This window comes from Aotus nancymaae, unplaced genomic scaffold, assembly GCF_030222135.1.
Source record: "Aotus nancymaae isolate 86718 unplaced genomic scaffold, 86718_ANA_hifiasm-v0.15.2.pri h1tg000033l, whole genome shotgun sequence".
Lineage (NCBI taxonomy): Eukaryota > Metazoa > Chordata > Mammalia > Primates > Aotidae > Aotus > Aotus nancymaae.
In genome coordinates, this window is record NW_026988447.1 from 3,768,201 (window position 1) to 3,792,571 (window position 24,371).

Here is a 24,371-nt window from a genome sequence, read left to right on the forward strand (position 1 = left end):
GGAAAGGAAGCAATAGCTAGACCTTAAACAAAGGAATGAAAGGAGGATACTTACTTCAGCAAAATGATGCCCCAGAACATTTCATATCACTTTTGCATGCACCTGCTTGTGATATTATTTAGGTGTACAAAAAAAAAAATTCTCCTTTTTGTTTATTTATTTAGAGACGGAGTATCAGTCTGTCACCCAAGCTGGAATTCAGTGGTGCAATCTCAGCTCACTGCAGCCTCTGCCTCCTGGGTTCCAGTGATCTCCTGCCTCAGCCTCCCAAGTAGCTGGAATTACAGGCGCCTGCCACCATGTCCAGCTAATTTTTATATTTTTAGTAGAGATGGGGTTTCACCACATTGGCCAGGTTGGTCTCAAACACCTGACCTCAGGTGATCTGTCCTCTTCGGCCTCCCAAAGTGCTGGGATTGCAAGCATAAGCCACCACACGCTGCCTTCCTCCTTTCTTTGGAAAAAAATCACACCTTCATAACTTTACTTCATAGGCCAAGTCTGATCTATTTATATTGGCCATCTGAAGCATTGTGCTGTGAAAGAGTCTAATACCAAGCTTGAGATTTTGGGGAGTGGGAGATGAACAGTTAGCGATGTTTGTCACAGATAATGAGAGCTGTGGTGATGGTATTCCTACTTGTTCTTTTTACCAGCTATTCCTACCTTGTCTCTTCAAAAGAAGATACGAAGGGTATAGTAATAATAAGTATTAAAAACAATAGTAACAGTGGCAAAGCTCCTTTCATTATATCATGTAGTAAAAACATAATGTTACGGTTTTATAATATAACATTACACTTTTTTTGAATGCCTAAAGGGTATCTGACAGTATGAGGTATGCAGAAAAATATTTGGCTGTTTACTAATTTTAAGATCCTACTTGTCTAGAGCCTTAGTGTGACAGAGTTTTTAAAAATGCCCAGAAATATGTAGCCCATGTGACAAAATGAGAACTTTACTGAAAGGCATGTGCATTTCAAATTGAGATCAAGAGAAAATCCACAAATAGTATTGCATGTTTTCTACACAAGGGAGATCATCGAATTGTCTGTGAACTTGTATGCTAACATTTTTAACTAAATTTATCGTTACTTTTTTCTGCTAGTTAATGCCCTTCAAAATTCAGATGAATAAAATGATTATACTGACTATTTGTGCAGATCAAGTCAAAACTCTTTACCTACTATACTTCATTGGCTTTAAGAGGTAGGCTTAAAAAGCATTTTTATACTTTAATATTCACTTGCAATTGATGGTAGGCCATTGCTTTACTGAAATTTTTTTTTTTTTTTTTTGGTGGTGCATAAAATAACGTTGTACCTTAAGTTCTTGGGCATCAAAGATCCAAAGAAATTCAGCAAGTAAGTTACAGTAAGAAGGAAAATCTTGACATAATCAATTCGTAGAATATGAACTGATTCACTAACATGTTTCATCATAGTTCTATCTGCATGAAATTACCCTCTTATCAATGTCATCTACATTTTAGTTTTCACGTGTAGTGTTAATGCCTATTAAGAGTCTTCTGAATGACAATTCAAGATAATTTACCTGTATCAAGGCCTGGTAGCATTTCAGGAACTTTAACACTTGTGGCAGAAATTCCTCAGAAGACCAGTAAAGTAATTAGTATGTTTCACTTTCAATAGCAAGCATATTGTCACACTTTTATTTAAATAGCTATTGAATCATGGAATTTAAAGGCTAAGCCAGGCCGTAAAGTTGTTCCATTGTTTAGAATATAAAACTTAGATTTACAGAGATTTAGTGAGTAGATCCTATTCCTCAGTTTAAACAACAGAGCAAGACTCTTGTCCAAGAGAATGTGAGAATAGGTCATTAATATAATTCTCCCTGGTATATAGGTCAGGCTTTTATGAAACTACAGAAGGAAATATACAGAATTAAAGAAAAAAAAATCCCTAGCAAAGATGAAGTTTTATCTAATTTGAATCCCAAATAGGAAAGTATGCAGCTGATTATTCACTTAAGAGTAGAAAAATAAATGATCCTAAAATTGGAATGAGGAAACTCTTTAACACATATTTTTGAAGAAATTCAAACTACTTTGCATATTTCAAATCTTCCATAAGATCACATTATTGGAGGATGTTATGTTGTGTTTGGTTATCGGACTATGCCTAATTTCTCAATTTTTTACATTGGAAAGAATCCTAGTAAATAATATTCCTAAAGAATTATATAATTTTGGTATTGAGCCTTTTCTTTCCCTCCTTTCTTCCTTCCTTCCTTCCTTTCTCCCTCCCTCCCTCCTTTCTTTCTTTTTGACAGAGTCTTGCTCTGTCACCCAGGCTGCAGTGCAATGACTTGATCTCGGCTCACTGCAACTTCCACCTCCCAGGTTCAAGAGACTTTCCTGCCTCAGTCTCCTGAGTAGCTAGGATTACAGGTGCACACCACCACACCCGGCTAATTTTTGCATTTTTAGCAGAGATGGGGTTTCACCATGTTGGCCAGGCTGGTCTTGAACTCCTGACCTCATGATCCACCTGCCTTGGCCTCTCAAAATCCTGGGATTATAGGCATGAGCCACTGCCCCCAGCCACTGTTGAGCATTTCAGAACTTCTCTTTGTACCATAAATTTGTCATAGAAAAGAGTCTTTGAGAGCAATGATCTTTCAAATATTGGTATTTGACATTAATAACTCAGGAATGCAGTTTCACAGATTTGCTTTAGGGAGAACACTTCATAAAAATTGAGTTAATAAAATGATAAAATACAATGGCCGGATTGTTTAGACCTCTTGCAAACATGCCTTCATTAGCATTCTTGGGAAATAGAGAAAGCATAGTACCTGAGTCCAAATTATATTCTCAAGTCCAAAATATTTGCTGACATAACACAGTTTCTACATAAAAATATATTCTTAGTAGAGAATTAAATTACTTCATTTGTAATTCTTACAGCAGGCTAAAGATAGCCAATTTGATGATCAAAACCATACAGAAAACTTCCTAAGAATAGAATGTGACTTAAGGGAATGGAGTAGATACAGGATGCATAGAAACCTGAATGAATATTAGTTATTGTTCCTTAAAGGAACTGAAATTCCTAAATTGTGCCTTATATTTTCATCCTTGCTAAAAAAAAAGTGTCTATATATATATATGTGCATGTGTGTGCATGTGTGTATAAATGAATCTGTTATGTTGCTGTAATTTTGCTCTTCTTAATCATTAGAGATTTTTATATGTATGCTTATATCTTATACAGTAATAGTACAATCATCACATAATCATGACATTTTAATTCTTGGTTATAATCCCTTTCCAGCTATATAAAAGTATGTCTCGTGACACATGTTTTTGAAAGCTTTCTTGGAAAAACATCCAGAGGTTGTGTTTATCACCATCTATATAAATAAGTGAGCTTATATTGAACTTTATGATTATTCAGCATAACAATCAGAAAAAGAAAACGTTTTTTAACAGTATAAAGTTTCAGGTGAGTCCATATATCTTGGAATTTTGTTTTTGTTTTAATTAGAAGAAAGATTGCCATTAGAATTGTTTTGTAATGAAAACTTTATGAATTATCTGGGCAGTGCCCTGTATCTTTATTAGAAAGACTTCTTATTTTCAACACTTTTATTTGGAAGAAGTTCTACTTATCTGCATCAGTCCATCGTCTACATCATTTGTGTGTGTGTGTGTGTGTATGTGTGTGTACAACTTTGACTTTTGAAACTAGAATAGAATCAGGTAAAACCTCTAAGATCCATGTGTCAGTCATTGGCCTGAATCATCGGGCACCATGATGGGGTTGGCCGCCTTCAACGTACTCTGTGTACATTCTATTTTTTCTTCATAATGTTCGGTACTGTAGTAGGTTAATCACCAAGGAAACTGCATTGACTCTTTTCGACCACCAGTGAAATATTCGGTTCATGGCTCTCCTCTAAAAAAACTAAAAAGCAGCTAGGCGCTGGGAACAAATCTGACTCGATGTTTTTTCTCAGTGGGCCAAAGAAAGGAGGGCCAAAAGGCCAGACTGCCTCATCTGAGATTGACTGCTTTGACTTTTTAAAAGTCTTTTCTTTGTTCACTTATAAATTGAGGAAAGCAAATTCTCGGCACTGGCATGAGAGTTATTTGAGCGTCACAAACGAAAACAAAAAAACGTATTAGTGCCATTATTGTGGCGAATTTCTTGTTTTCTGTTTCCTTAGTAAATAGCGAGCCCTTGGATTCCTGGTTTGGGCTGGCGCCGGAGCTCTCCAGCCGGGTCTGACTTCGGCCACAAGATGGCACTGACCTGCCAACAAAGAAAAGCCCAGTGAGACCGACTTTTTCAAGGCTTGGGAAACTGCCCTGCCTTCCCCGGAGTCAGGGACCGTGGGGACTCGGGCTTCCTTTCCACAGCGCGGGGCTTCTGTGTCGAACAATGCGTGGCTGCTGTCGGATTGCTGTTCTTTCCAGAATTCCCAGGCAACGCTTCTCCGAGGTGTCACCTTTGTGAGGTGTTTGTGGGGCGGGGGGAGCTTCAGGCGCTACTCGCGGGGCGCCGTCACGTGATCCCGGGTTGAGGTGGAGTTCGGCTTTAAGGGGGCGTCTCTTCCTAGCTTCATCAATCTTTAGGATCTGAGCAGGAGAAATACCAGCGGATCTTTCCCCTCTCTGCTCCGTTCCATTCCCACCCTTCCCTCTTTAATAAGCAGGAGCGAAAAAGACGAATTCCAAAGAAGGTAAGTTGAGACTTTATTCCTTTCCAGAGACTTTTGCGAAATCTCTCATTGAAGGATGAGAGGGGAAGAAAAACGATGCGAGTGTCCGACACTGGCTCTGGGGGACCGAGGTGGGGTCTCCCGCGCTGGCAGGTCGCAGGTCGCTCCCCATCAGCGGACCGCTCGCGGGCTCCTGCCGAAGGAGGGCGCGGGGCCGATGCGGGGGAACGGAGACGGTGCGCTACGCGGAGTCCGGCTTTCCCACCGCCTGCTCCCTGGGAATTTCTGGATGGGGACCCAAGTTTTCCTCTACCCAGGTTCTCTTTAAAAGGCCGAGGGGCTGGGAAGGTGCGCGAGTTCGTCTATCCCGCACCCGCTCATCTTCCGCCTGTGTGGAGCTGGCGGGAGGCGCCGGCTCTGGCCGCACCGGAGTTTTCGCGGAGTAACCGGCTGGGATGAGTCGGAGAAGGGTGGGCTAGACGCGTCGCCCGCCGCCGCCCGGGTCCCGGGGCAGGTGTCGGGCTGGGAGCCGGTGGAGGTGCGAGTGGCCCCCGGCGCGGACCCCAGCGCGCACGCCCATCCCCACTTGCGGGTTCCGCGCGTCTCGGCTGCGGTGCAGCCGCGCTCCTCACTGCTGGGCGCTTCGAGTGTGACGCTGAGCCCTGTAGACACCCGAAGCTTTTAATCATCGGAGTTCTAATCTTGGAACTCCTTAGCTCTTTCTTTTAGAAAAGTTGGAGCATGGCTGGATTAGGAGATTGGGAATGGACAGGAGGTGGAGATGGCTTGACAGGGTGTCCCGTTGGTTCCCGGGTAGACTGGAGAGATGCGAATGTTTTAAGGTCTGAGGTTGGGCCAAAGAGAGAGAATTGACTTTGTGTTTGGGATCTGCTCGTTTTTGGTTGTTTCTATCTTTTTCTGTTTTGCCAGTCTCTTATCACTGGTAGGAAGGTTTTCTGATAAGTGTGTGTGTGTTCCTGGAGCACAGGAAAAACCTAGGGGAGAGGAGCAAAAGAGAGTGTGTTTCCATGTACACACCCACACACACACATACACACACACACACACACTAGAGCACGCATTGCTTCCCACACCCCTCATCCTATGAGAAAGCATGACTGGCGGGATGGCACACACAGGCGGGGACATGTGGAGCTTGTCCGCCAGGTCTTGGAACAAAACAGCAGTAGCTGTGAGTCCTAAGACCCTGGACCGGCTCTCTGGCGAAGCAAGCGAAGGAGCAGAAAGCTAACCGGACCGAGTTCCTCACCCAGGACTAAAGACTGTGCTCTTCAGTGACTAATGCTTTATTGGTCTTTATTGTCTTAAGGCAGCAGTCTGTTGAACAAGCCCTCCCCTGCTAGGAAGGAGCAGAGAATTATGTAACTCATTTAGATAAGGTAGCAGTAACTTTGGGAGGCTGTATGTAACAAGGCTGACATTTCTTTTCCAACACAAGTGAGATGAACAGCCAATCCTGAGTATTTGGAAAAAAAAATTATCTGCGGCAGGTTACGATCAGGGAACTGTATTTTCAAGTAGTAACAGCACTGCGAAGAGAAAGCAGTGAAAGACCAGCATTCTAATTGGAAAGAAAGAAGAGGAAATTTCCCTCTGCAAGGGGGCTAATTTGCCAGCTGGTGATGTATGTAATGTCTCTGTTTTGTCTCTAGATTCACATGGCAGCTATAGTGGGATTTAACAGTCGTTAATTTTTGTAGTTTCTGTAGCTGCATAGCTTATTTTACACATTATATTAGAATAGTAAATATAAAATTATTTTCTTTTGCAAAGATAAAATTCTTAGTATCGTTATTTTGTGACAGTTATTCTTTCTTGAAATTATTCTAGGGTAAACTGAAAATACACATTTTATTTAATGCAGAATTGGTTTACACACTGAAATAACTACCAAATGTGCACTTAGTAAAACAGGCTTGAAAACACCTTAAAAAAAATAAAGTTTTCATTTTCTCTATAGCTAAGTTAACTTCTACCTAGTAAGAAAAAGCATTCCTCACTGGGCATGCCTATTAAATACAATTTCAAAGGCATCAGACTAGAGCTTCAGTATGTTACCTGAACTCATCTGTAAGAAAGCTATATTGTAGCCTGTACTTGCAATAATTTAATGTCTGCATGAATTCCTATATGTATTCATATTTGCCAAAATCAGTCAGTGGATAGAATATTTCTATGTTTCTTTCTCTCCGTGGCATTCATCTTGGTCTCTGCCCCCATTATTTCTCACTAAAATTAGGGCACTACCTTCCTAATGAATCTCACCACTTCTTCTCTTTCCTTAAATGTGTTGAAAACAGCAGCTAGAATAGTAATTTTAAAACAACAGTCATATAACTTCACACCTTTCCCAGAGACTCTCCAGAGGTTCCCCAGCTCTCTCAGGATTAAAAGCAAAGATTGTTTAAAGAAAAAAAAAAAAAAGGGCTACACGGTCTGTACCCTCTCTCTTTAGACTTCCCAATTAATTTCCTAAGGGTCTCTCCCTTATTTATCTACTTCTCATTATTACTTAGTACACCAGTTACACTGAAGCCTTAAAGATTCTTGTTCTTTCCATATGGGATGCAAACCCTGAGATACGTGTGTGGCTTCCCTACTCACCACTCCTCTCAGGTCTTAACTTATATTTCTTCTTCTTAGATAGTCAGAGGCAATATTTTAGTAAAGTAATAAATTGCAGCTCCCGAAAATCCCAGAATCCCAGCTCCTCTTTTTTTCTCTCTCTCTTTTTCTTTCTTTCTTTTTTTTTTTTTTTTTTTTTTTTTTTGGTCTCACTGGGTCACCCAGGCTGGAGGGCTGTGGCCTCATGTTGGCTCACTGAAACCTCTGCCTCCCAGATTCAAGCTATTCTCCTGCCACAGCCTCCCAAGTAGCTGGGACTACTCCACCCCACCTGGTTAATTTTTGTATTTTTAGTCGAGACAAAGTTTTACCATGTTGGCCAGGCTGGTCTCAAACTTTTGACTTCAGGTCATCCGCCTCAACCTCCCTAAATGCTGGGATTACAGACGTGAGCCACCTTGCCTGGTCCCCGAGCCCCTCTTCCTTCTTTGTTTTTCTTTATAACACTATTATTATCTAGCATGCTATATCTTTATCTTTTACTAATTTTTTTCCTGTCTTTCTCTGCCCATAAAACTAGAAACTCAGTGAAAAGGTCACATTCTCTCCAGTAAAATCATGCCTAACACAAAATAAATGTTTAATTAACATTTGTTGAATAAATAAATGTTCTTTCAGAAATAATTTTTTTACACAAATTGTAACATATCCCCTATATACATGACCTAGAATGGCTGTTGTAATTAACATGCATTTTGCATGTCCAAGGACTATGATGCAATTGAGCTATTGATGTTAGGATTAATGAACCTACTACTGATGTAATGAGCTATTGATGTTAGTACCCAAGAACCTACTACTCCAACCATGAATGTTATATCAGTCAACACAGTTTTATTCTAAATCTAATACTTGCAAGTTACTATGAAGTATGCACAATGCCTACCTCAAAGATGTTATATTAAAAATAAGAGGAACCAATTAAAGATTCTAGGTACTAAATGGTGCTTTGAAAGATGGGTAGAGTTTGGATTGGTGGTGGGAGAGAGAGAACACTCAGCAAGAAGAATGGCAGAGGTGGAAAGGCAGAGCTATATTTGGTAGACTGTGAACAGACTCGCCTGCCTAGAGCAGGGAATTCACATTGGAATTATTAAAGTGTAGAAGAGAGGTATAATGCAGAGGTCTGAATGTGTCAGGCTGGGGAATGTATTTCATGTTCCATCCCTCATGTCTCATACCAGGGTCCTCATTCACCTGTTGGCACTTCGTGACACGGATAAAAGGGAATGTGCTTTCTTCTCTTTTGCTAGTTTTACTTTAAATAATGAAGGGAAACTTATAATCAATAAGTAATGTTAAGTATCTCTATAGTAACTTAAATAGGAAATATGACGCTAAATTTTCTTGAATTTTAAAATAAGAGATTTACAAATAATTTGAAGTTATTATTGCTTCTTTAAGATTGTTCTTAAACTCTGACATTCACTGATAGTTCTCTCTGCCTTTGGAATTCTTGAGAGAAACAGTGTGGTTATCACATAAATATTAGGGAGTTGTTACAGGTGGATGCACAGAGGAAGAGAGAGCCAGGTTTCTAATAACATTCGTATCTGAAATCATTCTATTACCATCCTTTAATACTTTCATTCTGAATTCATTATAGCAACCCTTACTTTATTCTTCTTAAGTTTTATAAGGCCAAATTATGGTTCAATAATTTAAAAAACCCTTATGTTCTAGAAAGCAAAAATATTAAAGGAAAGGTTCATTAGAGGTATTATGTAAAAGGCAAATGCATTTTTTGTTCATTAAATTTCTTATCTTTCTTTCAGTGGAAGTAAGTCTGCATGATTTTCTTTATTGGTCTTATTTAAGAAAGAAAAGAATGCAATTCAGTTTCTTAACACAGGCACGATGGCCTGTTAATTAACATCTCACATATTTATGTAGTAATCTAGGGAAAATCAGACTTATTTTTAAAAAGGAGTTTTTAAAATAATTTAAAACTCCTTTAAACTCTCTACAAGTCTGTGATTTGTGTTGTTAATAAGAGAAAAATACATCACAAAATGCTGTGAAAAGTCAAAATTACAACAAAACTCTAGATCCTTGTATTGGACCCACATATAATCTGGTGGAGAGGGAAGATATTTACATGAATAATACCTTAGAAATCCTTGACTTCTAACATAGTAATAAAATAATAGACTCTTAAAGTTTGAATCTCCTACACAATGGAAAAACTCTCTGAATTGGTCTTTCATATAGTGGTCATAAGCTTTTGTGTATGGACCACTTGCTAGATTTGCGGCATTTAATTCCATTTTATTAAACTTTTGTTCCACATAATGATGTGATTTAAAAAATAATGTGCACCTCTTGGTCCTACTTTTAACTCGTACATATAATAAGATGTAACATCCTAAGCTCAATTCTCTGTGTTCTACATGCTACCCACTAAAATGCAAGAAGACATCTGGACCATCCTTACTGAGTGTTTTCTGGATTAAACATTGTCTAATCTCTTGATGGTCATTCATGGCAAAGTTTTTTGATGTTGCACTCTATTGATCATCTTTTGTTGAATATACTTCTACTGATTCTGGCTTAAAAAGCAGTCCAGTGTATGTACGGTGGAGCTCTTGCTGCAACTTGACCTTGACATGAATTCTTCCGTTTGTATAGCATAAGGAAGAATTAGGTAATTTATTTTGTTTTGCTTTGTTTATTTTTCTTATGTTCTAATCTGTGCATTAAGTGGGTTTTATATATTCAAATTCTTGCATTGTTTAGGAATGTGCTGTTACTACTGTTTATGCAAGACTTGGGGTATAAGACGTATATATTCCTTACTGACTTATAGACCACTATGTTTTACTAAGACTTATTCTGTATGCAAGTCCAATTAAAAATTTTTACAGGATTTTTCTTTATTCAGTATGTTTGCACCATTTCTGCTATTTTAGAAAGATGTTTACAAGATTACATTTTGTTTATTTATTTCAGTGTGTTCACTTTAAAGAGTTCTATGAGTCAGAATTCATTCTGAGTGCCCTCAATAAAATTAGTAATGCAATTGGTAATTTTGTCTTTACAGATTATTCAGTTCAAGGGAATGAAGAATTCAGAATAATTTTGGTAAATGGATTCCAATATGGGGAATAAGAATAAGCTGAAGAGTTGACCTGCTTTGAAGAAACATACTGTCCATTTGTCTAAGATAATCTATAACAACCAAACCAATCAAAATGAATTCAACATTATTTTTCCAGGTTGAAAATCATTCAGTCCACTCTAATTTCTCAGAGAAGAATGCCCACCTTTTGGCTTTTGAAAATGGTGACTGCCATCTGCCCTTAGCCATGATATTTACCTTAGCTCTTGCTTATGGAGCTGTGATCATTCTTGGTGTCTCTGGAAACCTGGCCTTGATCATAATCGTCTTGAAACAAAAAGAGATGAGAAATGTTACCAACATCCTGATTGTGAACCTTTCCTTCTCAGACTTGCTTGTTGCCATCATGTGTCTCCCCTTTACATTTGTCTACACATTAATGGACCACTGGGTCTTTGGTGAAGCAATGTGTAAGTTGAATCCTTTTGTGCAATGTGTTTCAATCACTGTGTCCATTTTCTCTCTGGTTCTCATTGCTGTGGAACGACATCAGCTGATAATCAACCCTCGAGGGTGGCGACCAAATAACAGACATGCTTATGTAGGTATTGCTGTGATTTGGGTCCTTGCTGTGGCTTCTTCTCTGCCTTTCCTGATCTACCAAGTATTGACCGATGAGCCTTTTCAAAATGTAACACTTGATGCGTACAAAGACAAATACGTGTGCTTTGATCAATTTCCATCAGACTCTCATAGGTTGTCTTATACCACTCTCCTCTTGGTGCTGCAGTATTTTGGTCCACTTTGTTTTATATTTATTTGCTACTTCAAGGTAAGAAAACTTTTTTTCCCTATCATTTCCATTTTTACCTTCATTACACAGAATTCCTCATTAAATGAGTGGTTCTATTTAAACTTATTTTTTTTCCTCCATAGATATATATACGCTTAAAAAGGAGAAACAACATGATGGACAAGATGAGAGACAATAAGTACAGGTCCAGTGAAACCAAAAGAATCAATATCATGCTGCTCTCCATTGTGGTAGCATTTGCAGTCTGCTGGCTACCTCTTACCATCTTTAACACTGTGTTTGATTGGAATCATCAGATCATTGCTACCTGCAACCACAATCTGTTATTCCTGCTCTGCCACCTCACAGCAATGATATCCACTTGTGTCAACCCCGTATTTTATGGGTTCCTGAACAAAAACTTCCAGAGAGACTTGCAGTTCTTCTTTAACTTTTGTGATTTCCGGTCTCGGGATGATGATTATGAGACAATAGCCATGTCCACCATGCACACAGATGTTTCTAAGACTTCTTTGAAGCAAGCCAGCCCAGTGGCATTTAAAAAAATCAACAATGATGATAATGAAAAAATCTGAAACTGCTTATAGCCTGTGGTCCCAGATAACATCTGTTTGAAAACAAGCACAACCTGCAACATACTTTGATTACTTGTTCTCCCAAGAAATGGGGTTGAAATCATTTGAAAATGACCAAGGTTTTGTGTCTTGCTTTTTACTGCTTTTGTTATAGTTGTCCTAATTATATTTGGAACAAAAGGTGTGGGCTTTGGAATCTTCTGGCAGTAGATTTGACCAGATATCTATGAATTGCATTTTGTGAATTTATGAATATAATGTCAAGACTTTTATACTGTATTTATTGGAATGAAATTTCTTTAAAGTATCTCTATTAACTGACTTCAGAAGTACTTGTCATCCAACACTGTCATTAGATTGGGTCACCTTGATTAGATTAGATGGTCAATAGATTGGGCCATCCTTATTTTATGATAGGCATCATTTTAGTGTGCTACAGTAGTAACAGTATGTAAAAGCAGCATTCAGGAGCCAAAAGAGAGTCTGAAGCCATTCAGAAGTGGTTTGAGGTTTCTTTTTGGTTTTTGGTGTGTGTGTGTGTGTGTGTTTGTTTTTTCATCTTAAGGGAGGATTTAATTTGCTCCTAATTGATTGTCACTTAAATGAAAATTTAAACATGAATAAAAGTACATATTTCTCAGCTGCAAATATTATGGGGAATTCTGGCACCCACAAGTATGAAGAGACAAAGCAACTCCCTAACTTCAAAACTATTTTGGTTCTTGACAACAAGAACATTTCAGAGTAATTAATTTAATAATGTAAATTCGTATTGCTGCAAATGGTTAGATTATATTCATTTGAATCGATAGTCAAGAGATTTTCCATTCTTTACAGACTGTTCAGTATTTGTCAAGCTTCGTGGCATAAATATGTAACTCAAAAGGCATTTCTGCTTGCAATATATAGAAACAAAATGTGTTTTCCATACAACAGTGCCTGTATAGTGACTGATTTTTAACTTTCAATATCCATCTTTCAAAGCAGGTAACACCAAGGTACAATGTTAAAAGAATATTCACTTCACCTAGCAGGGAAAATACACAAACACTGAGAATACTTCATATAGCCCATTTTAACTTGTATAAACTGTGTAACTTGTGGTGTCTTATAAATAATGCACCGTAAAGATTACTGAATGGTTGTTTCATGTTAATATGCCTAATTTCATGTATCTTGTAATCATGATTGAGCCTGAGAATCACTTGGAGAAACTATATTTTAAAGAACAAGACATACTTCAATGTATTATACAGATAAAGTATTAAATGTGTTTGATTTTAGAAGGGCTTTATTAAAATCAATATTGTTTTTGCTTTTTCTGAGGAGTCTCTTTCAGTTTCATTTTTTCTCATCCCACGATTTCCCTCCCATGATATTCCCAAAGCATCCTGTATCTGCTTGCTGCTGAAACATAACCACCGATGTGATACAACCATCGATGGCTGTGGTGTAGTCATTGATGGTTGTAACTTGATGTAGGATAACCATTAATGGCTCAGTCTCCCTCTCTTGCTAGATTGTAAACTTCTTTAAGGCAAGAATTGTTTAACATGACTGTCCCCAGTGCATACAGCACAGTGCAAATACTTAGAAACTTTTTCAAAAGATATTTCTAAAACAAATTAATAATTAATGACCAAGTTTCCTTCTTTCTCATTCATAATCCTATGGAACGTATGTCCTACAGTGCTCTCGGATCCTTCCTCCCGAGGTTAATCATTACCAAGAAGATGTTTTCTCTCTTATTACATTATTTTCTTTTCTAAACTAAACAAAAGGACATTTTAGAAACTTGCATTATCAGTCCTATAACTCAAACAAATATCACACTTTTTACATTGAATGGTAATATGAAATCAGATTATAGCCTAAGAATGTTCTTTAGTTAACCAAAAAAACAAACAAACAACAAAAAAAACTAATTTGGCTGGGCACGGTGGCTCATGCCTGTAATCTCAGCTTTTAGCACTTTGGGAGGCCGAGACGGGCAGATCACTTGAGCTCAGGAGTTTGAGACCAGGCTGGCCAATGTGGCGAAACCCTGTCTCCATTAAAAATACAAAAATTAACCAGGTGGGGTGGTGCTCAGCCTCAGGAGGCTGAGGCAGGAGAATTGCTTGAACCTGGGAGGCAGAGGTTGTGGTGAACTGTGACAGTGCCACTGCATTCCAGCCTGGGCAACAGAGTGAGATCCCATCTCAAAAAAAAAAAAAAAATTCTAAAATTATCTTTTAATATTTATTGGAAAATATTATAATTTTTCTTTACCCAAGCCTGAATTTTTGAATTGCTTGATTTTTTTTCTGCTTTTGGGAACAAATGGGAATTTCTTTCTTTCTCTGTCTAGGTAAAATGGAAATGAATTGTTACTTGGGAACAGTCTTAATATATAAGTGCTTCTTTGTCAGTACATTCGCTAAAAAGGCCATTTCTAGAATTCTCATTCAGCTGTGTATGCTGCCAACTCCTTAACTTCACATAAACAATGAACCAAATATCAAATTCTTCTTTTGTCCAAAGATGTTGATGAGCTACTAGTAGAGTCTAGGGTCAGCAACAGATGCATTGGAATTCAAAAAGAAAAAAATGGCCATGTAAAACATGAACTATGGAATGAACCATTGGGTTTTCTTAAACCCAAGAACGAAAGTTAATTATTAAGTTAGTAGAAGAGTATAATTATATTGTGGCTTGTATGAATTTTAAGTAAACTGATAATAGCTAAAATTTTTAAACTAGCCTGTGCCAAGTACTGTGTCAAGTACTTAAGTACCTGTGAGGACTAATGTTATTGCCACTTCACGTAAGAAGAGACTGAAACTCAAGTTGAAATATCGGGAGGAGACACACATTGAATAATAGGTAGAGCAGGAATCAAACCCAGGTCTGTCCAGTGCTACTAAAGTAATGACTGAACTATACTCATAACAGTTTGGAAAATAACTTTCTTTTCCCTTTACAAGTTACAATCTTAGGGCATAACACTGCCATCCACCTTCTTTCCAATTTTAGTTGCAGAAAGAATGAACTGAAGTAGAAGAGTTGAGAGAAAATGGTCATTTTGATTATACGTACCCATTATCTCCCTTTCTGAATTAAACGATTCTGCTTAAAAATAGTATTTCATTATTCATACTAATTTTATTTCTGTATTGTTAACTTTATTCTCTTAGTTTACAAATTCTAAGAAAATATAAGTATATATTATAATGAAATTTGTTCCACAAATTCTCAAGGAAATATACGTACATACTGTAATTTCAAATTTTAACAGTCAAATAGAGACTTTGACAATTTAAATATCTACACACAATAATAGTAGTGGAAAGAGGCAGTTTCAATTGGAGCTCCAAAAATGTCTGGGCTGTGTCGTTACTGCGATTCAGAGTTTATGGGCACTGCTAGGTGTTTCATCACAGTCAGGGCTGCTTTCTTCAGTAATCAAGGATTGTGCAGGAATTAAGGTAGTTTCTCAATGAGTCTTGAAGTCTTTGATAGTCTCCATATTTACTGTGTCTACTTATTCCCATGGTCCATCAAACAACATGTTGGACTTAAGTGTGAGCAGGTGAGAACAGCTGGTGAAAATGAGAACATGACTTACCAGGGTCAATTAATAAGATTTCTCAAATTGTGTTTTTTTAATGATTTGTTTATTAATATATTTTTGTGTAAATGTGTGTGCACATACCACATATTATGTAGCTATGAATATATATATATTTACATACAGATATATGTCATATAATTTTACAGTGATTTTATTCTTATTGCTATTCGTTTTCTGATTTCTTATCAAAGCTATTACATATGTGGTACTTATCACAAACTACCCTATGAAGTAGTACTTTTGTTTTTCTCATTTCACAGATAAGAAAATTCAGGTATGAGAGATTATATAATTTGCCCAGTGTCACTCAGCTAGTGAATGATAGAACTAAGATTCAAATCCAGGCAGTTTGGTTCCTGAGTCTTCATACGACAATAAGTTTTTAACCAGCACACACTAAAAATCTTCCCCACACGCCAGCCTCTACCTGAATGCCTCAACCTCTGCATCTCTTATCTTTCCAATACTGGATCCACATATGACCCCACCTGTGGTTCTGGTCTGTTCTAATCCTTAATAATTTCAGAAAGATAAAGATATTTTTCAATGTCACTCACTGAGATCTAAGACAAATTTCTAATCATGGTGGTTTAGGCACAGTTGCAGAATTGAGACACGAATCTGTTCCATCCAAAAATTATCACTGCAAAGCTCTATCCTTTTGGTTTACACAATCCTTATTTTTCTAGCCAATGCCTGAGTCATCTTCTGGGAGCATTTTCGCAGTAAACAGCTGGAGCTTTGAAACCTGATTAGTTTCAATCGACTTTCTTTCCTTTGGAGTCTAGAGTATTACTCTACGTGGTCCCGTATTCCAGCCCACAGGCTAGAAAAACGGACATTTACGAATTGAGTTTTAGAACAAACATTGCTGTCTAACTTCTAAATCTTCAATATTGTGTGGGAGATAACAAAAAAGGCTATCAGTTAAAATTGTTGACTAATGGTCAACACTATTGTATTGACGTCAGTAAAACATACTGAAGCAAAATAATTGATGGAATGACACTATGGCCCTGTCACCTAACAGTACTATATTGTGTTTTCTGACATAGCGTTTAAAAACCAAAACAAATATATTTTATTATAGGACTATTTTTGTCATAAATATCATTTCTCAAGCATCTGTTTGTCATCAGGAATGAAAATTGTGAAGGTTATTTGTATTTCTGGCTAATCTGTTCTATGATTTTATTATCGAGATACAATTGACATACTAAAAAGTGACACACATTCACTTTTTACAAGTACACAATTCAGTGGTTTTTAGAATATTCACAGAGTTGTTTAATCATTATCCTTATCGAATCCCAGAGCATTTTCTCTACTCCAAAAATAAATTCCAAGTTTTGGTTTCTGGTCTCATATGCAAGGGGCTTGGAAGTTGTCACTTTGTCCTAACAAGCAAAAATCTCAACAAACTGAAAAATCAACAGCTCTTCTTAGATCTTTCATAAAAGTGAGGTCAGAAGGAAAATCTGTTGCCTCCAAATTAGAGAGACGGACCAATATAAAAAATCACAGTTCACCAGCGCAGGAACCCCTAAAAAGAAACCGCCATTGGAACCAACCAGTGCCTGAGTAGGACACCTGGTTGGTTCCTACAATAGGACAAGTCTGAGCATTAAAAACTCTCAGGGGAACCAGTCAAAGGAGACCCCCACACTTTTGTGAGTTTTACCCCTAGGTGTTCAACTAAATTGTCAATGCAATGGACAATGCAAGTGAACATTGGAGGAAAATTCCATGTGCTTCTGGCAGGGAGAGAAGAAACGAAACCAGTGCTCTGAAATAGGCCAAAACATTCTGGTCTTCCTAACAGTTCTGCCCTCAAGAGACTATTTTACTATAATGTAAGCTGTTAGTATTTATCAGCACTTAAGTGACCTTGGAGAAGAGAAATACTCAATTCCTGCCTTCTGTAGTCATCCTGTTTTGCTTAGTGAGAGAGAAAACCCTTACTATGAGTTTTCTGAAATTCCCAGTCAAAGGCTAACTAAAAGACTGAAGGCAAGTCTTAGTTGTATAGAATGCTTTCCCGTTCCCAGTACCTTACCACCACATTACTAAAAACCTATTTGTAACAAGTCTGTTCCCCAGCATATCCTATCCAGCCACCAAGGAAAAAAATCATAAGGCATACTAAAAGGCAAAAAACACAGTTTGAGGAGACAGCAAGCATCAGAACTAGACTAAACTATGGTAGGGATATTGGAACTATCAGACCAGCCATTTGAAACAACTATAATTAATACACTAAGAGATCTGATGGATAAAGTAGCTAGTATGCAAGAACAGATGGACAATGCAAGCAGACAGATGAAAATTCTAAGAATAAAAAAGAAATGCTAGAGAGCAAAAACACTAACAGGCATGAAGAATGCTTTTCGTGCTTATTGGTAGAATGGACATGGCTGAGGAAAGAGTATCTGAGCTTAGACATATGGCATGGAAACATCTAACAGAAAAGCAAAGAGAAAAAAGATTTTCAAAATCAACAAATATCGAATAACTGTGGGTAATCTATAAAAAATATAACATAAGCAAAATGGGAATACGAGAAGAAAAAGAAAGAGAGAAAAGAATAGAAGAAATATTTGAAGCAATAACAATAAAGAATTTCTCAAATTGATAACAGATACCAAACTACAGACCCAGGAAGCTCAGAGAACACAGGATAAATATTTAAAAGGCTACATATAGGCATTTCATTTTATATTTTAGAAAATCAAAGATAAACAAAACATTCTGAAAGAAACCAGAGGAAAAAAAATCTTACCTATAAAAGAGCCAAGATAAGAATTATATCTGACTTTTTAGAAACCATGTAAGCAGGAACAGAGTGGAGCAAAATATTTAAAATCTTAAAAGCTAGAATTTTGTACCCTTTAAAATTATCCTTTAAAAGTGAATGAGAAATTAGGACTTTCACAGGCAGAGACATCATCAGAAATCAAAATAGACCTGTTTTAAGAAAAACATGTTAAAAGGAGTTCTTTAGTGAGAAGGAAAATATAATAGGTCAGAAACTAAAATCTACACAAAGAAAGGAAGAACATAAAAGAAAGAATAAGTTAGAATAAAATAAAACTTTGTTTTTTGTGTTCCCAATTGACCTAACAGGTAACAGTTTGCTCAAAGTAATAATAGCAAAAATTTATTTGATTATATATATATATATTTCTGTATACATATTTTATATATATGCTTATGTATGCTTACATACAAGTAAAATGAATGACAGCCATGATGTAAGGGATGGGAGGAAATAATTATTTTGTTATTACAAGATACTCACACGACTTGTAAGGTGGTGATATGGTTAGATCTCTGTCCTCACCCAAATCTCATGTAGAATTGTAATCCCCAGTGTTGGAGGTGGGGAGCCTGGGGAGAGGTGATTGGATTGTGTGGGTGGAGTTCCATTAATGGTTTAGCACCATCCTCTTGGTGCTGCTTTGTGATAGTGAGTGAGTGAGTTATTGCAAGATCTGGTTGTTTTAAACCATGTAGCATTATCCCCTCACCACACTTACACTCCTGCCATGTAAGAAGTGCCTCACTCCCCCTTTGCCTTCTTCTATGAGTAGGAGCTTCCTGAAGCCTTCCCAGAAGCCGAAGCCACTATGCTTCTGGTACATTGTGCAAAACTGTGAGCCAATTAAACTATTTTCTTTATAAGTTTTGTAGTATCAGATATTTCTTTACAGTAGTGCAATAATAAAGTAATACAGAAAATTGGTACTGAAAAATGGGGCATTGCTATAAAGATAACTCAAAATGTGGGAGCGGCTTTGGAATTGGGTAACAGGTTGGAAGACTATGGAGGGTTCAGAAGAAGAAAGGAAGATGAAGGAAAATTTGAAACTTCATAGAGACTTGTTAAATTGTGATCAAAATGCTGATAGTGACATAGATAATGAAGTTCAGGCTGAGGAAGTCTCTGATGGAAATGAATGAACTTATTGGGACTGGAACAAAGGTCACTTTTGTTTTGCTTTAGCAAAGAATTTGTGCTCCTGTTCTAGGATCTATGAATCTTTGAATTTAAGAATGATGATTTAGGGTATCTGACACAAGAAATTTCTAAGCAGCAAAGTAATCACAATGTAACCTGGCTGCTTCTAACAGCCTAAGCTCATATGCATGAGCAAATAAATGATCTGAAACTAAAACTTTTATTGAAAGGGAAAGTAGAGCCTAAAAGTTTGGAAAATTTGCAGCTTAGTCATGTGGTAGAAAAGAAAAGCTCATTTTCAGAAGAGGCAAGTTGCATAAATTTGCATAACTAAAAGGAAGGCAGGTGCTACTATGCAAGACAATAGGGTAAAGGCCTCTAAGACATTTCAGAGATCTTCACAACAGCCCCTCCCATCACAGACCCAGAGGCTTACGAAGACAGAATGGTTTTGTTGGCCAGGGTTAGCACCCCACTTCCCTGTGCCACCTCTAGACACTGCTCCCCGCATTCCAGCTGCTCCAGTTCCAGCTATGGCTCAAAGGGGCCTTTGCACAGCTTGGGCCACTTTTTCAGAAGATGTAAACCATAAGCCTTAGATGCTTCCATGTGGCATTAAGCCTGCAGGTGCACAGAGTGTAAGAAGAGTTGAGGTCTGGAAGCCTGTGCCTAGATTTCAGAGGATGTATAGAAATGCCTAGATGTCCAGGTAGAAGCCTGCCAAAGGGGCAGAGCCCTCATGGAGAACCTCTACTAGGGCAGTACAGAAGGGAAATGAGGGGTTGGAGCCCCTATGCAGAGTTCCCACTGGGGCACTGCCTAGTGGAGCTGTGAGAAAGAGGCCACTGTTCTCCAAATCCCAGAATGGTAGATCCACCAGCAGCTTGCACCCTGTGCCTGGAAAAGCTGCAGACACTCAACGTCAGCCTTTGAGGGTAGCCACTAGGACTGGATCCTGCAAAGCCACAGGGGCAGAGCTGCCCAAGGCCTTGGGAGCACCCTATTTGCATCAGTGTGCCCTAGATGTGAGACAGAGTCAAAAGGGATTATTTTGGAGCTTTAAGATTTAATGACTATCCTGGCTAATACAACGAAACCCTGTCTCTAGTAAAAATACAAAAAAATTAGCCAAGCATGGTGGCAAGCTCCTGTAGTCCCAGCTACTCAGGAGGCTGAGGCAGGAGAATTGCTTGACCCTGGGAGTCGGAGGTTGCAGTGAGCTGAGATTGTGCCACTGCACTCCAGCCTGGGCAACGAGAGTGAGACTCCATCTCAAAAAAAAAAAAAAAAAAAAAAAAAGAGCAAGATATAATGAGTGTTCTGGGTTTCAGACTTGCATGGGGCCTACAGCCCCTTTCTTTTGTCTGATTTCTCCCTTTTGGAATGGCAATGTATATCCAATACCTCTACTCCCATTGTATGTTGGAAGTAGCTAACTTGTTTTTGACTTTACAGGCTTATAAGTGGAAGGAACTAACCTTGTCTCAGAAGAGACCTTGGACTTTGGACTTTTGGGTTAATGCTAGAATGAGTTAAGACTTTGGGGAACTGTGTGGGAAGGCATGACTATATTTTACAATGTGAGAAGGACATGAGATTTGGGAGGTGCCAGGGGATGAATCACATGGTTTCAATCTGTCTCTCCACTCAAATCTCATGTTTAATTGTAATCCCCAGTGTTGGAGGTGGGGCTTGGGGGTGGTGATTGGATTATGTGGGTGGAGTTCTCATTAATGGTTTAGCACCATCCTCTTGGTCCTATTCTTGTGATAGTGAGTGAGTGAGTTATAGCAAGATCTGGTTGTTTAAAAGTGTGTAGCAGTGTTCGCCAAGTCCTGCTCTTGCCATGTAAGAAGTGCCTTACTCCCCTTTGCCTCCTGCCATGTGTGAAAGTTTCCTGAGGCTTCCTCAGAAGCAGAAGCCACTATGCTTCCTGTACAGTGTGCAAAACTGTGAGCCAATTAAACCACTTTTCCTTATAAATTACCTAGTCTTAGGTACTTCTTTATAGCAGTGCAAGAATGGACTAATACAAGTGGTATAGCGTTTCTAAAAGTGGACTTAGATTAGTTGTAAATGTGTATTACAAACTCTAGAAGAAATATTAAAATAGTAAAAAAAAAACTACAATACTAAAAAAAGTTTTAAAAATCCACTAAAAAAATTAAGATATCATAACTGATTTACTGAGAAAAGATAAAACAGTATTATATAAAATGAATAATTAAAACCACAAAGGCAAAAAAGTGGCAAAAATTGGGACAAAGAATAAGGTCAATAAGCTGAAAATGGTAACAACTGTGAAAAATATTAATCCAACAATATCAACAATTGCTTTGAACATCCATGATCTAAATGCACCAGTTAAAATATGGAGATTGTTAGAGTGGACAAAAAACAAGATCCAACTATTTGATGTCTACAAGAAACCCATTTTACATATAAAGATACATAGATGAAAAGTACATAGATAAAGAATGATGTACAATGCTAATACTTATCAAAGTAAAGCAGGAGAAGCTATGTTAATTTCAGACAGAACAGAATTCAAAGGAAGGAAAGTTACCAGAGATAAAATGGGCCATTATATAATGATAAATGTCAGTTCTCCAAGAAGACATAATAAACATAAATATGTATATGACTAACAAAGGAGTAGCATAATATGTGCAGTAAAAACTGATTTAACTATAAGGAGAAATAAATGAATCCACTATTATAGTTGAAGATTTCAATATCCCTCTATTAGAAAGGGACAGATACAGCTACAGCAGGCAGAAAATCAGTAAGGGTATAGTTGAACTCAACAACACCATCAATCAACTGGGTATATTTGAATATCAATTCATGTAATTTATAACATCAACAGGCTAAAAACAAAAATCACTTGATCATGTTAATCGATGCAGAGAAAACATCTGAAAAAATCTAGCACCCATTTCTAATAAAAACTCTCAGCAAAGTCAACTAATAGAGAAACAGAAAACCAAATACCACATGTTCTCACTTACAAGTGGAAGCTAAACATTTAATACCCATAGACACAAAGACGGGAACAACAGACACTGGGGACTGCTCGACGGAGGAGGGTGGGAAGGAGGCATGGGTCGGAAGGCTACCTGTGCTACACTCGCCACCTAGGTGACGGGATCATTCGTACACCAAGTCTCAGTGACGTGCAATTTACCCATGTAACAAACCTGCGCATGTACTGCCTGAACCTAAAATAAAAGTAGAAAAAGCAAAGAGAGAATGAGAAGCCACAGACCTAGGAGAAAATATTTTCAAAAGACATATCTGGTTCTAGATCCTTGAGGAATCACCATACTGTCTTTCATAATGGTTGAACTAATTTACATTCCCACCAACAGTGTAAAAGCATTCCTATTTCTCCATAGCCTTGCCAGGATCTGTTGATTCTTGACTATTTAATAATCGCCATTCTGACTGGCATGAGATGGTATCTCATAGTGGTTTTGATTTGCATTTCTCTAATGATCAGTGATGTTTAGCTTTTCTTCATATGCCTTTTTCTGAGAAGTGTCTGTTCATGTCCTTTGCCCACTATGAAATACCATTTGATCCAGCAATCTCATTACTGGGTGTATACCCAAAGAAATATAAAATATTCTAGTATAAAGATACATGCACACATGTTTATTGCAGCCCTATTCACAATAGCATAGACATGGAATCAGCACAAATGCCCATCAATGACAACCTGGATAAAGAAAATGTGATACATATACACCATGGAATACTATGTAGCCATAAAAAGTAATGAGATCATGTCCTTTGCAGGGACATGGATGGAGCTGGAAGCCATTATCCTCAGCAAACTAACACAGGAACAAAAAACCAAACACCATATGTTCTCACTCATACATAGGAGCTGAACAATGAGAACACATGGACACAGGGAGGGGAGCAACACACACTGGGGCTTGTTGGCATGGAGTCACGGGAGGGAGAGAATCAAGTTAAATAGCTAATGCATGTGGGCTTAATACCTGGGTGATGGGTAGATAGGTGCAGCAAACCACCATGGGCACATGTTTATCTGTGTAACAAACCTGCACATCCTCCATATGGATACTGGAACTAAAAATAAAATTTTAAAAGAAGACATAACTGATAATAGGCTGCAATAAAAAAATAAAGAACTTTGAAAACTCAGCAACAAGAAAAGTAACAACTCAATGTAAAAATGTATAAAATACTTGAACAGGCATTTCATCATACAAGTTACACTTAAGTTAAATAAGCATATGAAAAGTTGCTCAAGATCACATGGCATTAGAGAATTGAAAATTAAAATAACAAAGAGATGCCACCTCATACCATTAGAATGTCCAAAAGACTAACACCACCAAATGCTGGCAAGGATGGGGAGCAACAGGAGCTCTCATTCATTTCTAGTGGGAATTCACAAGGGTACAGTCACATGGAAGATAGTTTGGAAGTTCTTATAATACTGAACATACTTTTACCATATCATCCAACAATCACACTCCTTGGTATTTATCCAAATGAGCTAAAAACTTATGTCTACACAAAACTTGCACATGGGTGTTTATAGCAGTTTTACTCATACTCCTCAAAACTTGGAAGCAACTATGATTCACCTTCAGGAGGTGAATGAATGAACAGTGATATATCTAGACAATAGAATATTATTTAGTGCTAAAAAGAAATGAGCTATCAAACCATGAAAAGATGTGAAGAAACTTTAAATGCATTTTACTAAATGAAAGAAACCAATCTGAAAAAGCTATATACTGTGTAATTCCAACTATATAACACTATGAAGAAAACAAAATAATGGAGACTGGAAAAAATTCAGTGTTTTCCAGAGGTAAAGGGAATGAGGGACAAATAGGCAGAATGCAGAGTATTATTAGGTCAGTGAAACTGCTCTGTAAGATACTATGATGGTGGATACATGTCATTATACATTTGTCAAGACTCATAGAATGTGCAACACCAAGAGTGAACTGTGATGTACACTATAGACTTTG

The 24,371-nt window shown here is 37.7% G+C and overlaps 1 protein-coding gene and 1 pseudogene across 2 annotated transcripts; both read left to right on the forward strand.

Moving 5' to 3' along the window:
• The first annotated feature begins 4,334 nt into the window (after positions 1 to 4,334).
• NPY1R (neuropeptide Y receptor Y1) lies at positions 4,335 to 13,107 on the forward strand. Of its 2 annotated transcripts, none has more exons than XM_012438977.3 (3): positions 4,335 to 4,710; positions 10,376 to 11,225; positions 11,330 to 13,107. In XM_012438977.3, exons 2-3 carry the CDS (start codon positions 10,527 to 10,529, stop codon positions 11,780 to 11,782), a joined length of 1,152 nt encoding a protein of 383 aa, XP_012294400.2. In that variant the 5' UTR covers positions 4,335 to 4,710; positions 10,376 to 10,526; the 3' UTR covers positions 11,783 to 13,107. The 2 variants fall into 2 exon arrangements, with proteins under 2 accessions (XP_012294400.2, XP_012294401.2); XM_012438978.3 differs by lacking the exon at positions 4,335 to 4,710 and adding an exon at positions 5,386 to 6,334.
• Positions 13,108 to 19,537: 6,430 nt separating this feature from the next.
• Positions 19,538 to 24,371, forward strand: part of LOC105707900 (small ribosomal subunit protein uS5m-like) — a 54,695-nt pseudogene continuing 49,861 nt past the window's right edge.